The sequence below is a fragment of the Leptonychotes weddellii genome, chromosome 1, assembly GCF_054177405.1.
Source record: "Leptonychotes weddellii isolate Sample4059 chromosome 1, ASM5417740v2, whole genome shotgun sequence".
NCBI lineage: Eukaryota > Metazoa > Chordata > Mammalia > Carnivora > Phocidae > Leptonychotes > Leptonychotes weddellii.
In genome coordinates, this window is record NC_138369.1 from 107898018 (window position 1) to 107911937 (window position 13920).

General features: G+C 39.2%; 1 protein-coding gene across 8 annotated transcripts in view; it reads right to left on the minus strand.

Annotated features, from left to right (window-relative positions):
* The window catches only part of TNIK (TRAF2 and NCK interacting kinase), a 355853-nt gene that overhangs the window by 127929 nt on the left and 214004 nt on the right, over positions 1–13920 (minus strand). For all 8 annotated transcript variants that reach the window (XM_081829593.1, XM_081829620.1, XM_081829611.1 and 5 more), the window contains exon 4: positions 13406–13531. In XM_081829593.1, the coding sequence (XP_081685719.1) occupies positions 13406–13531 (126 nt within the window). The remainder of the gene's footprint in view (positions 1–13405; positions 13532–13920) is intronic.

The following is a 13920-nucleotide window of genomic DNA, read 5'->3' on the forward strand; positions in this document are numbered from 1 at the left end:
AAAACAAAACAAAAGAACCCTAGACTCTGATCAAGCGTCTAGTTCCAACTACCAGATTACAGAAAATTCAGAGGACTGAGGAACACGTTAACTAATGGGGATACATCGAGAAAACCTAGAACAGGAAACTCCACAGGGCAAATGACCCACTTGCTTCAACAAATAAATTGCAAGAAGGAAAAAAGGAGATGGGGGGGATATCTATAGACTTAAAAACATTAAAAAGATATACCAACAATTTGCAAGGGATGCAACTTATCTGGATATGAGTTTTTTCCCCAAAGCTCTTAAAATTTTTGAGGCAATTAAAGCTTTGAATACAGACTAGATATTTGATGATACTAAGGAAATATGAGGGTTTTTAAAAGTGTGATAATGGTACTGTAGTTATGTAAAAAAATTCTTATCTCTTAGTGAAACATGCTGAATGACTATGAATAAAATGATATGATGGTCTTTTCTATAAATGATGCCGGGACAACTGGATATCCACATGTAAAAGAATAATGTTGAACCCTGACCTCACACCATACAAAAAATTATCTCAAAATGGATCAGAGACCTAAATATAAGAGCTAAAACTATAAAACTCTGAGGAGAGAACATAGGGGGAAATCTCCATGACCTTAGACTTGGCAATGGTTGCTTAGCTATGACAATTAAAGCACAGGCAACAAAAGAAAAAACAGATAAGGTGGGTTACATTAAAATTAAAAACCTCTGTGCCTCAAAGGATACAACTGGGAGAGTGAAAAGAAAACCAACTGAATGGGAAAAGTATTTGTAAATCATATATCCAATAAGAGTCTAGTATCCAGAATATATAAAGGACACCTAGAGATCAACAACAAACATATAAATAACATAATTTAAAAATGGGCAAAAGACTTGAATAGACATTTCTCCAAAGAAGATACACAAATAACCAACAATCACATGGACTGATGCCTAACATCAATAGTCATTAGGAAATGTACAAATCAATGGGGTAACCAGGTGATGGGTATTAAGGAGGGCACGTGATGTGATGAGCACTGGGTGTTATAGGCAACTGATAAATTATTGAACACTACATCTGAAACTAATGATGTACCATATGTTGGCTAATTGAATTTAAATTAAAAAAAGGAAAGTGTAAATCAAAATTACAGTAAGGTACCACTTTATACCCACTAGGACAGTTATAATTTTTTTTTAAAAAGGCAGAAAATAACAAATGTTGGCAAGGATGTGGAGAAATTGGAACCCTCGTATACTGCTGGGGGGAATGTAAAATGTTGCAGTCACACAGAGTTCGATGGTTCCACAACAAGTTGACATAGAATTGCATTATGACCTAACAATTCCACTTGTAGGCATATACTCAAAAGAATTGAAAACAAGTATTCAAACAAAAACTTGCATCCAAATGTTCAAAGCACCACTATTCACAATAGACAAAAGGTGGAAGTAACCAAAATGTCCACTATCAGATGAATAAACAGAATGTGGTGTAGCCATATAACAGACTATTATTCTGCTATGGAAAAGAATGACGTACTGACGCCTGACACAACTTGGTTGAATCTTGAAAACATTATACTCACTGAAAGAAGGACCAAAAAGGCTATGTATTGTATAAATCCATTTTTATGAAATATAAAGCAGACGGGTGGCTGCCAAGCACTCGGGGGAGGGAGGAATGGTGCTGAATGGGTGCAGAGTTTCCTTTTGGGGTGATGAAAAATTCTGTAACTAGATAGTGGTAACAGTAGCACAATACTATGTACCTAATGCCACTGAATGACATATTTTTAAATGGTTAATATGCTAAATGTTATGTTATATATTTTATCAGAATTTAGAAAAAGTGAGAGGATGAGTAGAAGGGAAGAAGTGGGTGAGCATGTGTTTGGGGCAGGATTGGTCAATGATGAATGGTTGCTGGGGCTAGTGTGGGGCACATGGGTGTCCATTATAATGTTCTCTTTACTATTGTGTATTTGGGGGATTCTCTATAACACAGAGTTAAAGAAAATCCCATTATGTAGCAAACCATGGTTCAATGGCAGCCGGGCAGACCAAAGGAACATCCTTGGGTGGAAAGAAAATATTTTCTCAAGTGAGCAAAATATGCTTGTGCCCCTTCTATATCCCATTTTGAAGAACACAGTGACCAGACCTCCTAGGAATGCCTCCATTTCTCCTCTATCAGCTGGAGAATATGTCCCACCACTGAGCTCTATTAGGCCACGTAATTATAGTTCCCAAGGAAAGCAGTGGAAGCCCAGTGGCTCCAGTCTTTTAAAATTAGATTGGACAAAATACTTTCAAATATTCAGTAGGAAACAATCCTGCTCTAGACAGGCACTAATGTCAGTGATTTCTATAATTTGCTTCTCTATTCAGCTCCAGCTGAAGGCTGCTAAATTCTTTTCATCTCACTACGGAATGAAATGATTGTTAAATTATGTAATGGGATTTAAAAAAAAAAAAAGAGAGAGAGAGAAAGAGAAAAGAAGAAACCAGCATCTGCTAGCAACTGGTTCCTGCGGCCGCACAGCAACACTGATAATTACCGCCACCATGCAGCAGGGACCCTCCCTCACCACAAGTAACCTCAACACATTAATAAACAGAAACAGGGCTCAACATGCCAAGCCCAGCAGCGGTAAGTCAATAACTTCCCATCTCACAAGGAAGAAATATTGGATCATTAATATTCTCCCCAAAAGAAAGTTCTCAAAGAGTTGACACTGGGCCAACAATACTTGCTCACATTTACTGAGAATTTGCCATGTGCCAGGCACTGGGCTCGGTGATTTGCAACTACTGTTTCATTAATTCTCCTTCCCCTCAATTCCCTTTTCCTTATTTACTTGGAAATGAAGCTTAGTTATGGTCTGCAGCCTTATCCAGAGTCTATGTAGTCATTAAGTAAGTAGAGGGGGGTTGAAAGCGTGGTGCTCTCTCAAGTACTAGCTATGTGACCTTGGGCATGCATGTTCTCTAACCACCCTAGGCTCAGCACCCCACCACCAGCACTAGAAAATGCAAAATAAAATAAAATAAAATAAAATAAAATGTTTGATGAGAACATTGTGTCCATGAGTGTAAAACTCCTAGCAGCCCCAAATCTTAAGCTATATTTATTACTTTTTATCTATTGCTCTGTTTGCACTTAAAAAAAAAAAAAAAGCAACGAGGAAGAGTTTCCAACTTGAAAGAGGGTATCAATAGCTTCCCAAGATCCACTTCACTTGGATGGTGAAGAAATGGCTGACGGGTGCTTATATATTTTTTAAAGGTTTTATTTATTTATTTGGCAGAGAGAGACATAGTGACAGAGGGAACACAAGCAGGGGGAGTGGGAGAGGGAGAAGCAGGCTTCCCGCCAAGCAGGGAGCCCGATGCGGGTCTCGATCCCAGGACCTTGGGATCATGACCTGAGCTGAAGGCAGACGCTTAACGACTGAGCCACCCAGGCGCCCCCGACAGGTGCTTATGAAGGGCATTGGGCACATGTGTTTCTAAAACCCCTATTAATAAAAGAGCACAAAGGATACATATCCTTTTTTCAGGCTTGTATCTCATGGCAAGAAGAAACAGTGGTGCATTCCAGGACGTTGGATCTTTTTATTTGGAAGGCTGAAGAGGTGGAGGGAGAGGTTTAGAAGGAATGGTACATTTGAAATGCTCACTCAATACCACCTAAACAACTGGGTCAGAAAACAGGGTACACCTAACGTGTAACTTAGGAAGACAGAAGGACGGCTGGGTTGAAGGTGAGGACAGAACCAAGCTCATGCAGGACAGGGGTTGGACCTAGACTTAGAACTGGAACCGTTCCACTGAGGAGATATTTAAGAAACAGCACAGTAGGGGCGCCTGGGTGGCTGAGTCAGTTAAGTGTCATGATCCCAGGGTCCTGGGATGGAGCCCTGCTGCAGGCTCTCTGCTCAAAGGGGAGCCTGCTCCTCCCTCTCCCTCTGCCCCTTCCCCTGCTCGTTCTCTCTCTCTCTCAAATAAATAAATAAAATCTTTAAAAAAGAGAGAGAGAGAAAGAAACAGCACAATGTAGTGCAACCCAATTAAGAGGGAAAGGGTTGCTTGGACATGGTAGTTATTTCTATCTAAATTAAAGAGCTTGACTTTTAAAAACAAAGAGTTCCAGCATATGTCACAACTTACGTGGTTGTTCATCATGTATTTTTGTCAGTTGTCTTCTACTTCCGGCCAGCAAGATGTTTTTTCTTAGAAGTTGTGGGGGCAGGGGGCAATATTTAAGTGAAAGGTCTTTGGTCTCAGCTGGGAATTTCAGAAGCACTGTCTGAGCCAGCCCTAAGCTCACCTCCTCATCACGTCCTCATCGGGAGGCGCCTTCAGGATGGAGTCACCTGCCGTGGTAACTTCTAACCTGAGCTTTCCAACCCCAATCACCTCTGAAGGAATTTTAAAAAGATTTATCCTTAAAGCCAGCTTAAGAAGCTTAGGATGATTTCTGGGGTCCCTACAGTATTCGTTTATCTGCTAGTTAACTGGTTTTAAGTTCCTGTAACAAGAAACAGGGCTTTATGATATTTTAAAACTGCAGGCGCTAGCCAAAAATACCTTGATTTGTTCCCCCCAAATGTCAAGAGTCAGTCACCCACAGGAATAACTGACTACTAACAGATCCCTTCTCTTTTCTAGTAAAAGGAGGGGCAAGACACAGGGGAGAGGAAGAGGAGGGAGCAGGATGCCGAAGGTGCAAAGGTCTGTCTAAAATGAGAGAAGTTTGAACCCAGCAGTTGAAGGGGCATTCTAAGAAAAGGGTAGGAAAGATAACCATCCAAGAATTCACAGCTCTGCAGAGGATCAGCCTATTGACCTTGAAGGTCCAGAAACATCAGCAAGGCACAGGATATTTTTATCATGTGTGGCCAGGAATAGCCACAGATCTCATCTGCATGATTTATGAAGGTGTAAACAAAACCAGTACTTTGTTACAGAATGCTGTCTCACTTGCCAGAGGTAGTATAAAGACCCACAGTATCAAATACATGTGTAGGTAAGTACAAAAATTGGTAGGCATACATATGAACACATTTATTACTTAAATCAAAGTATGTAAAGGCAAGGTAAAACTGTTGGGAATTTCAAATTTGAAAAAGCAACCTAAACAATCCTTTGCATTCATTTTTAAACTAGCATGTATTTGAAAAAAAAAATTCCTTTGGCGTCTACATTATATTTTTAGACTTGAAAAAGAGTGCTTGAACTATAAATTCTAATTTTCCAAAGGTAAAAAATTGAGTCCCAAGGACGTGAAGTGTCCCAAACTTTGTTGATATAGTTTCTGGATAACGAACAACTTTATACCTTGAGAATGACGATGGCAGTTTGAATATACAGAGCCAACTGGTATTTTTAGCCACAAGAAGCCACTAGAAAGGCTCAACAGTCAGTGGTCACCATGTCTAAGGAGAGAGAGTCTGAGTCAGCATGCAGTATTCAAGGAATGAGGGAAGTTAGTTGCATCTTGTATTTGATTTCTGGTGCTCAAATTTCTCAGTATGTATGCAAGGTCTGCTGGAGAATTTTTCCTGTTAGGAGTAAATCATCACATGTCCATTCTGGCCAGGAACCCGCTCACAGAAACTAACCTTATTAAGGCTGTAAGAAATGTTCGACTCTGCTCGTCAGAATGTTACACCCAAAGAGAAGAACGTGGGGAGGGGATGGGAAAGCAAGCTTTCAGACGAGTAAAAATAGGACAAGAAAATAAAATACTAGCCTTAGAGGATTTATGATTAAACAACTTGATAGTTGAGGATTTTGAGAAGCACAACTTAAATGGAACACAGACTTTAGCTCAGAATTCATCTAGAAAAGGAATCGGAGGTTTGTGTAGCCCAATAGCAGAATAACTTTGGGCACACAGAAGTCTTCCTTCTGCTAAGGTGAAAAGCAGTCTAAGCACAATTCAAATGAAATTCACTGCAATCAAAGAAGAAACCATTTGTACATTCTTGGCAGAGTCACCCATCAATTCATAAAAATGGCTCTTTTAAAGCTGAACTCAGGCCCTATTGCAATGTATTAAATTAGGAATGGCTTTCACTCTGTACCTAAGTAGCATATCCTGTCTCTATAGGTCATGCGATAGGGCAGCTCTGAGTCTGGGAGCCTGTTTACAATCACTCCTCCTCATATTTTAGGCATGCCTTCTCTAATTACCAAAGTTAGCCTTTCAAAAATTTCTGTTCACAGATAATAAGATTCAGTCACTTTTTCAGACAAATGACCTAGGTTCTACATATATGAAGAAGGGAGTTCTTTAGTTACATAAGTGACAAATACTGATCAAGACAAGGAAAAAAAAAAGGAAAGAAAAGAAAAAGAAAGTCTCATTTCTGACACATAGAACTCAAAAAAGAGAAACTTTAAATTGTTCAAAAGAGTCAGCTACAGGTGGCTTGAATTGTTAATAATGCTATCTGCAGCACCTCATATTTAAGTCTTAAAACAACCAAAAATGCAAGCGGGCCTGATCTTTTGTCAGACAAGATGCCACAGCAAATGTAAACTATATTCGACCTAGGTTTGGGGAGTGTGGCCAACATCACTGCAGATTCCAGAAAAGTTCTCTCATGGGTACACCTCAGTATCTCATTCCCAGATGATATTATGCAGGAGCTGGATAAGTAACGTCAATGCATGAAGTTGAGCGTGTGTGGAAGCCAACAGGGAGCGCCGGGACCTCTGGTCCAAACTGGAGTGGGCATGTGCTCTCCAAACAGCTATCACATCCTGCTGCTACTGGGGATTTCAGGCCCAGCATTTCCATATCATCCTGTTTTTCAAAACTTTTCAAGGAATCCAGACTTTTGTGTGAAACTATTTGATTTTTTTCTAATGTTGGCATAATTAAAACACCACCGCTTATGTGAAGCAAACTAAATACATTCACCTGGACAGTATTTAGCCTCTGGGCTGCCAGTTTGAAAACCCAGATCCACTCTAACATTGCTTTTTTTTTTTTTTTTTTAGATTTTTATTTATTTGTTTGAGAGAGAGAGAGAGAGAGAGAGAAAATGAGCAGGGGGAGGGGGCAGAGGCAGAGGGAGAAGCAGGCTCCCTGTTGAGCAGAGAGCCTGACGTGGGGCTCGCTCTGAGGACTCTGGGATCATGATCTGAGCCGAAGGCAGACGCTTAACCGAATGAGCCACCCAGGTGCCCCTACCTTTTTTTTTTTTCTTTAAGTTACCATTTTTATGAGGAAGAAACCAAATGTCAGAGATGCTGCCTCTGCCAATACTAGAACCCAGGTCTCTGGATTCCAGGTCGGGTTTCAGGCCACTGCTACAATGTTTGTCCCCAAAGTGCATACCCCATAATTTGTTAACTCTTACCTCTGCGAGGCTACACTGTTGCAATCTAAGGAATGGCTTATAGGGGCCTTGCAGTACAGTAATCTGCTGTTTTATGACCACCCTGCATTTCCAAAGCTAGTCAGAAATTTACTGTTTTTGTAAGATATTCTAGTCCTGTGATTGTGGTGGCATCAGAAGAGACAGCAAGATATGTGTGATTTCGCTTTCCAATGTCAGAGAAATTGGTGTGCCTAGTGGATGCTTCTTGTCCCTCACTCCCAGTGCCTGAATGGTATGCAGCAGAACGGAGAGCTGCTCCCCATCGAGGCGAGGCGGAATGAGGTGGCAATGTCGTGTGACAGAGCTGCTTGTTTCCAAGAGATCAGAATCTTTATTGAAAGAGCTCCCTTTTTTGATTTCCGGTTCTGGACCTCAGCAGTTGATAAAGTAGAATTACTTAGCCATTATCAGAAGTCGTTCTATTTCCGCAAAGAGATGGTACTAAACAAGTTTATCTCTACAACAAGACGATAGAATTCGCACAGATTATAATTCAATCAGACACCTAAAACAGCACACGTATTGGCTGGTAGACTATGTGCAAAACCTCCAGTCACAACAAAAGAAATAACTGGGGAATATTTCACGTAGTCTGAACAGTGGGAATGAATGTTAGCAAGCGCTGCTTTGGGTGGCTACAGGTTATGTCTCTATATAATTCACAATAACATTTTTATATACGTGTAATCTTAACAGGATGCCATTAGTCCAAAGAGTCAACTATCTGTGACCTTTGCAATTGTTTGCTAAAACATTCCTGGAAGGTTTAATGTACTCTTCAAAGCATATTTCCTAGACTTCGCATCAGTCTTATTAGTAACTAACTGGTCCTGCTACCCTCTTTGAAAACTGGGGAACTGAGGAATGAAGAAGGTTAAAGGTGAAGTCAAACTAATTGAAACCCAAAGCCTCAATCCTATTTAGAATACCAAATTTTGGTATTAGAACTATTTCTCACAACTTAAAAAAAAAGAGTGTTAGAACTCAGGAGCTCGATTCTAGCATCGGTCAGCCTGGGGTTGGCTAACACACTGGCTTTATCCCCCACCAGCTGGGAGACCCTGGGCAGATTTCTTAACTTCTCTGAGCCAAATTTCCTTATCTGTAAAGTGGGAATAATGATAATATCCAATTTGTAGAGTGGTTGTAAAGATCTAATGAAATAATATGACAAGGCAAAAAAAAACAAAAAACAAAAACCCACAATACTTGGCATGTGATAAGCAAGCAATAAGTATCACTTTTTATTGTTATTATTAACAGGGAATGGCTCAAATTCAGTGAGTCAGAGGCCTTGGAATAACTACACACTATCATATTCTATAATCAAGTTCCCACCAATATTGTAATCTGGTATTAATTTCCTAATTATTATGTTTCAATTCTGCCTTTATTTTTCCAAGTTCCCCCTTAGTTTGTTGTCAAATAGAAAGAGCACAACTAGAAAAAGAAGATGCTCTTGCCCTCAGGAGCATTTCATGGCTTCATATTTTCATCTCCAGTGACACAGAAGCTAACGGATGATTAGGGACATGGGCATGGACAGAACAGTCCTCTGCAGGAGCACCAACAGATAAATGCTAGGTCCTGTGTCTTCCAAGCAGAACGTGGGGCCTGTAATATTTAATTGCAGATGGGAAAATGGAATGTGAAGGCCCGGGTCCTCCCATGGGGCCTCGGTTTGGGAGGGATCACTACTTGCAGATCTCCCTTTGCCAACTTCAGGAAGGAGATTAGCTTGCTAAAACAGTCTCCTAACTGGCCTCCTTGCTTCTGCTCTGGCCCCCATCTGGTCTAATCTCAACCGAGCAATGAGAGGGACCCCTTACCTATGTGGATCAGTTTCCATCCCTCCATATTCAACACCCTCCAGTGGCCCTTCACCTCACTCAGAGTAAAAGCTGACATCTTTCCCATGGTCTGTAAGGCTCTGCGTGATCTGGTCCCACATCTCTTCTCCCCATGTTTCTGGTCACACTGCTCCCATTGTTATTATTGGAAAACACCAGGCTTGGAATGCCCTTCCTCGAGTTATCTACAATGGGGCTTCCCCTGGTTGCAGCCCTATTAACCTTGCTCTGCTCTACGAGGCACTGGTCAGCTTCCAGCATCCTCTGCAGTTTTCTTACTAATTATGGTTACTGTCTGTGGTCTGTAGTAGGAATGTAAGCTACAGGTAAGTAGGGGCTTTCTTCAGTTTTGTTCACTGATATAGCCTAAGTGCCCAGAAGAGTGCCTTGTGCCTAGCAAGAGCTTGATATATATTTGTTGGATGAATGAATGGATCGATGGTGAATGAATAAGTGAATATATACACATGCAGATTCTCGATTCCCAGCAACCACAGCTGTCTTCAGGGGAGGAGCAACTGGCCAGGGTGAGAACTGGTGGGCAGCAACTGGTTCCCAAGAGTATAAAACCTCCTGTTCACACCATGCAGATGCGAATAGGCATGCTGCTTTCTCCCAGTGCCAATTGGAAAATGGACTATAGGTTTCACTTATTAAAAAAAACACAAAAAACAAACTTCTAGTGCCTTTCACAGAACTTCAGGCCAAGCTAAATTGTCACAATTCAGGATGCCTGTATTTTGGCTCTGCATTCATCCATTAATGAGCTTTGAGGTCCTGGGAAAGTCAATTAACTTCATGGGAACCCAGCAAAATAAAAGACAACTAATTTTCCTTCCAACTTAAAAAATCGCAGCATTAGGAAAAGGGTAAAAACCAGTCAATCCCTGCTTGACCACTCCTCTCTTTCCTTTAGCCAATGATTTCCAAATAAATACCCAGATTTTAACAACTCACTCTCACAAGAAAACCGACGACCCGATCTGGCCCATCTCACAAAAGAAATGATATTAATAGTTGGGTGTAACTCAGCTTGTATTCCTGCAGGTGATTCCTGAAGGTGGTGGTTCCAAAGCTACATTAATGCTTTCTTTTAATTGGGAACCATGCCCCTGACCAAACCAAACACCTCTCTCCAGATAGCACTAGAACAGCTATCATTCTCCACTTCATATCTGCTGAAGTTTATGGCAATATGGGGTCATTGTTAAAAAGCCAGATTCTTGATGACATAGAAGTCCTTTAGGAACACAGAGATATTCCAACTTGTGTCCTCTCATCATTTCTGTTGAACCTATAGGTCACAGGTAAAATGAGCTCTCCAGGTACCTGTAGCAATCTGCTTTGTACCAACAATATTAGCAACCAAGTTTGTGGGAATGATAATCACTTTCCTTTATAGACCAACTATTTTGTCAGCATCATATGCCCAGCACCTCCCTAGGACACTGAGATGCAAACAACACAATCTTTGTACTCAGAGAGCTGACTATCTATGAGAAGCAAAGACAGCCCCATGAAAAGCAATTAAGAAAAGAAGGAACAGAAGTGGCTCTGATATTCAAGTTAAGAGAAAGTTTAGAAGAAAAAAAAAGCAGACCTAAAAAAGAAAAAAGGTTTCAAAAATTAAATTCCTGAAATGACTACCCAGATACAAATATCTTCAACTCCATTGGTATATTATTCTAGATATCCCCACCATTTATATATATAGATGGATAGATACATTTTTTCTTTTTCTTCCTTTTTTTGACAAAAATGAAAATGTGCTTTATCTAATCTAAACCCCATTATAATAGTTAATTGTTTATCCATTGTAAATATAAATCTACAGCATTTTAACTAGCTGATGTGTCCTTTCATAGTGTCCTTTAATGGATTTACTTTAAGCAATTCCTTATTGGTTAGCTTCTGCATACATCTTTATGTAGTTACCCAAATATTTATTTATATATGTTTGTGTGTGTGTGTGTGTGTGAGAGAGAGAGAGAGACAGAGAGACAGAGAGAGAGAGAGAGCATGTTTATCCATTTGTATTCTAACTGCCCTTGAGTAAAGATAGAGTACCAACCTCCAACCTTCATTTCCATAAGCAGTGGGTGTGAGTGTCCATTCTGGGTAAATCATTTAAAAAAAAATCTTTGCCAATCTACAAGTTAAAAAAACGGTATTTAATTTTTGTTTTCTTTTGCATTTATGTTATTGGTATGATTCTATTTTAAGAACATCTTTACAGGTAATTGATATTTCTTACTTCTTTAATCGTTGTCTTGTTCTTAACTCAATCTTTCTCTTAGTTTCATATTTTACTATTGATTTATAAAAACTCTCCATTTCTAAAGGCTACTAAATTCTTTCTCATCATATACCAAATGGATATTTTTCCTAAATCAGTTATTTGCATTTTTACTTTGTTTATTATGGTTTTTTTGTAATGGGAAATGTTAAGAAATGTATACAGGCAAGTTCATCAAAATTCTGCTTTGTGGGTATGCTCTTGCATATATGCCCTCATATATCTTTCTTTAGTATTATATGGTTACCTCTATTTTCTCCTACTACTTTTACATTTTTAATTTTCACATTTGTATCTACATTTAAGAGGCCATGATTAAAATCTTACTATAACTCTTTCAGAAATCACATAAAAATATATAAAATCAATATGATCATACAAAGAGGGTTTATTTACCCAAAAGTACTTTTTAAAATTTTAAATTTAAAGATGGGACTTATAGGGAAAAAAATAACCAGCAGCTCTTTTCACTACCAAAGATTCTAGTAGTCAATTATCAAATGACATGAAAATCTTGTTATTTTTCTGAGCTAACATTATTATATTCTTTTTGGTCACCAACTCTGGTTCACTGTGTGTGTTTTACCTTCTCAGCTGGAGCACACATGTCTTTTGCATTAAGACAGTAGACTGAGATTCTTTGATAAATTATCCATGAAATAGTAGTCATGGGATCCACACAATTTAGTATATAATTTGGCATATAGTAAGCTCTGTCTAATTAAATAAATTTTCTGTGCCAGACACATATTAAGAACTCTAGAAAATGAATAAGATGATAAGTGGTTAAAAGGGTATTTTTTAGAGTAATTAATCCAACAGCAACATATGGGATGAACAGAGATTCAAGAAAGAGAGAGATGGATAGATCAAGTAGAAGCCCACTGCAAAATCTAAGCTTCCACTGAATGGACTGAGGGCCTAAGAATAAATAAAAGTTTCATGGACAGTAATCAGGAAGATGAGAAGAAGAGCAATCTGAGCAGGGAAGGGAGGGGAGTAGTGGTTTTGGTATCAGACATACTGAATCTATGTTCAGTGGAACAGACTGTCAAAGATACAGGACGGGGACCCAGTATCAGACTGGGTCAGGTATTTCACTTACAGACTTGGAATTTAAATTTTAGTCATCCACACATTAGTTATAGGCAAGGAAAAAGACTCCAAGAGCTTGGTTAGATCATTGCTCTGCCATTTCTAGCTACAAAGACCTTAGGGCAATTTACTTACCATCTTTGTAAGCCCAAGTTTTGTCATCTAAGAAATGAGAAATAATAATGTCTCCCTCAAAGAGCTGGAATAAATGATATAATACACAAAAAGCAAATAGCATGATGCCTAAAATACAATAAAAACTCAATAAATGTAGTAAGTAGTGGAAAAACCAGAGACCTTAACAACTTGCTCTAGGGATGGTCCACATTAAGGGATAAAAAATAAAGATACTTAAAAGATGGAGGGGCGCCTAGGTGGCTCAGTCTGTTAGATGTCTGACCCTTGGTTTTGGCTCAGGTCATGATCTCAGGGTCATGAGATTGAGCCCCATGTCAGCCTCCATGCTCGGCGTGGAGTCTGCCTAAGGTTCTCTCTCTCCTTCTCCCTCTGCCCCTCCCCCAACTTGTCCATACATGAACTCTCTTTCTCTGTCTCTAAGTAAATAAATAAAATCTTAAAAAACAAGATACTTAAAAGATGGAGAGGTATTAGTGAAATGGGAAAGAACTTTGAAAACACAATGTTACGGAAATCAGGGGGCTAAGAGTTTCAAAGAAGGAGTTAATTAATCCAACATGAGGATAGAGAAATGAACCATTTGGCCCTGGTTGTTCCTCATGTAAGAAACAAATTTGGATAGCACTACATACCCAAAGTTGGTCATCCATGCCTGGTGGGTTCTTTTTGATAAAAGCACCATAGTATGTAGCAATATTCCGGTGATGAGAATATTTCTTCAACATGTTAATTTCTTGTTTGATTTCTTCCTCTTCATCCTGCATTGGAATAAAAATATTCTTTTGTCATGAAAATCCATTGTCTTTAGTGGGATTCTGTTTTTTATCACCATCTATATCAACTATGTAATAAATTCTTCCTTAAGTTCTTTCTTCTGTGGTGATAAAGAAGCATAATTATTATGTAACTTGACTTTCTCTCTTGACTACAAAGAAAAAAATTACAAGACAACAAATTGGCAATCTAAGAGGGTCTTCTGTTTGTACAGCAAACAGGCATAGCATGCAACCTGCTAGAAAAAAAGATCTCATCCTTTCACCTGGAAAAGATCAAGGTAGACAGACTATTGAGATAAAATTCACTCTCGGCTTCTGGGAACTATGTCCACTGACTACCTACAACTGATCATATCTAGTATAGGAAAGAT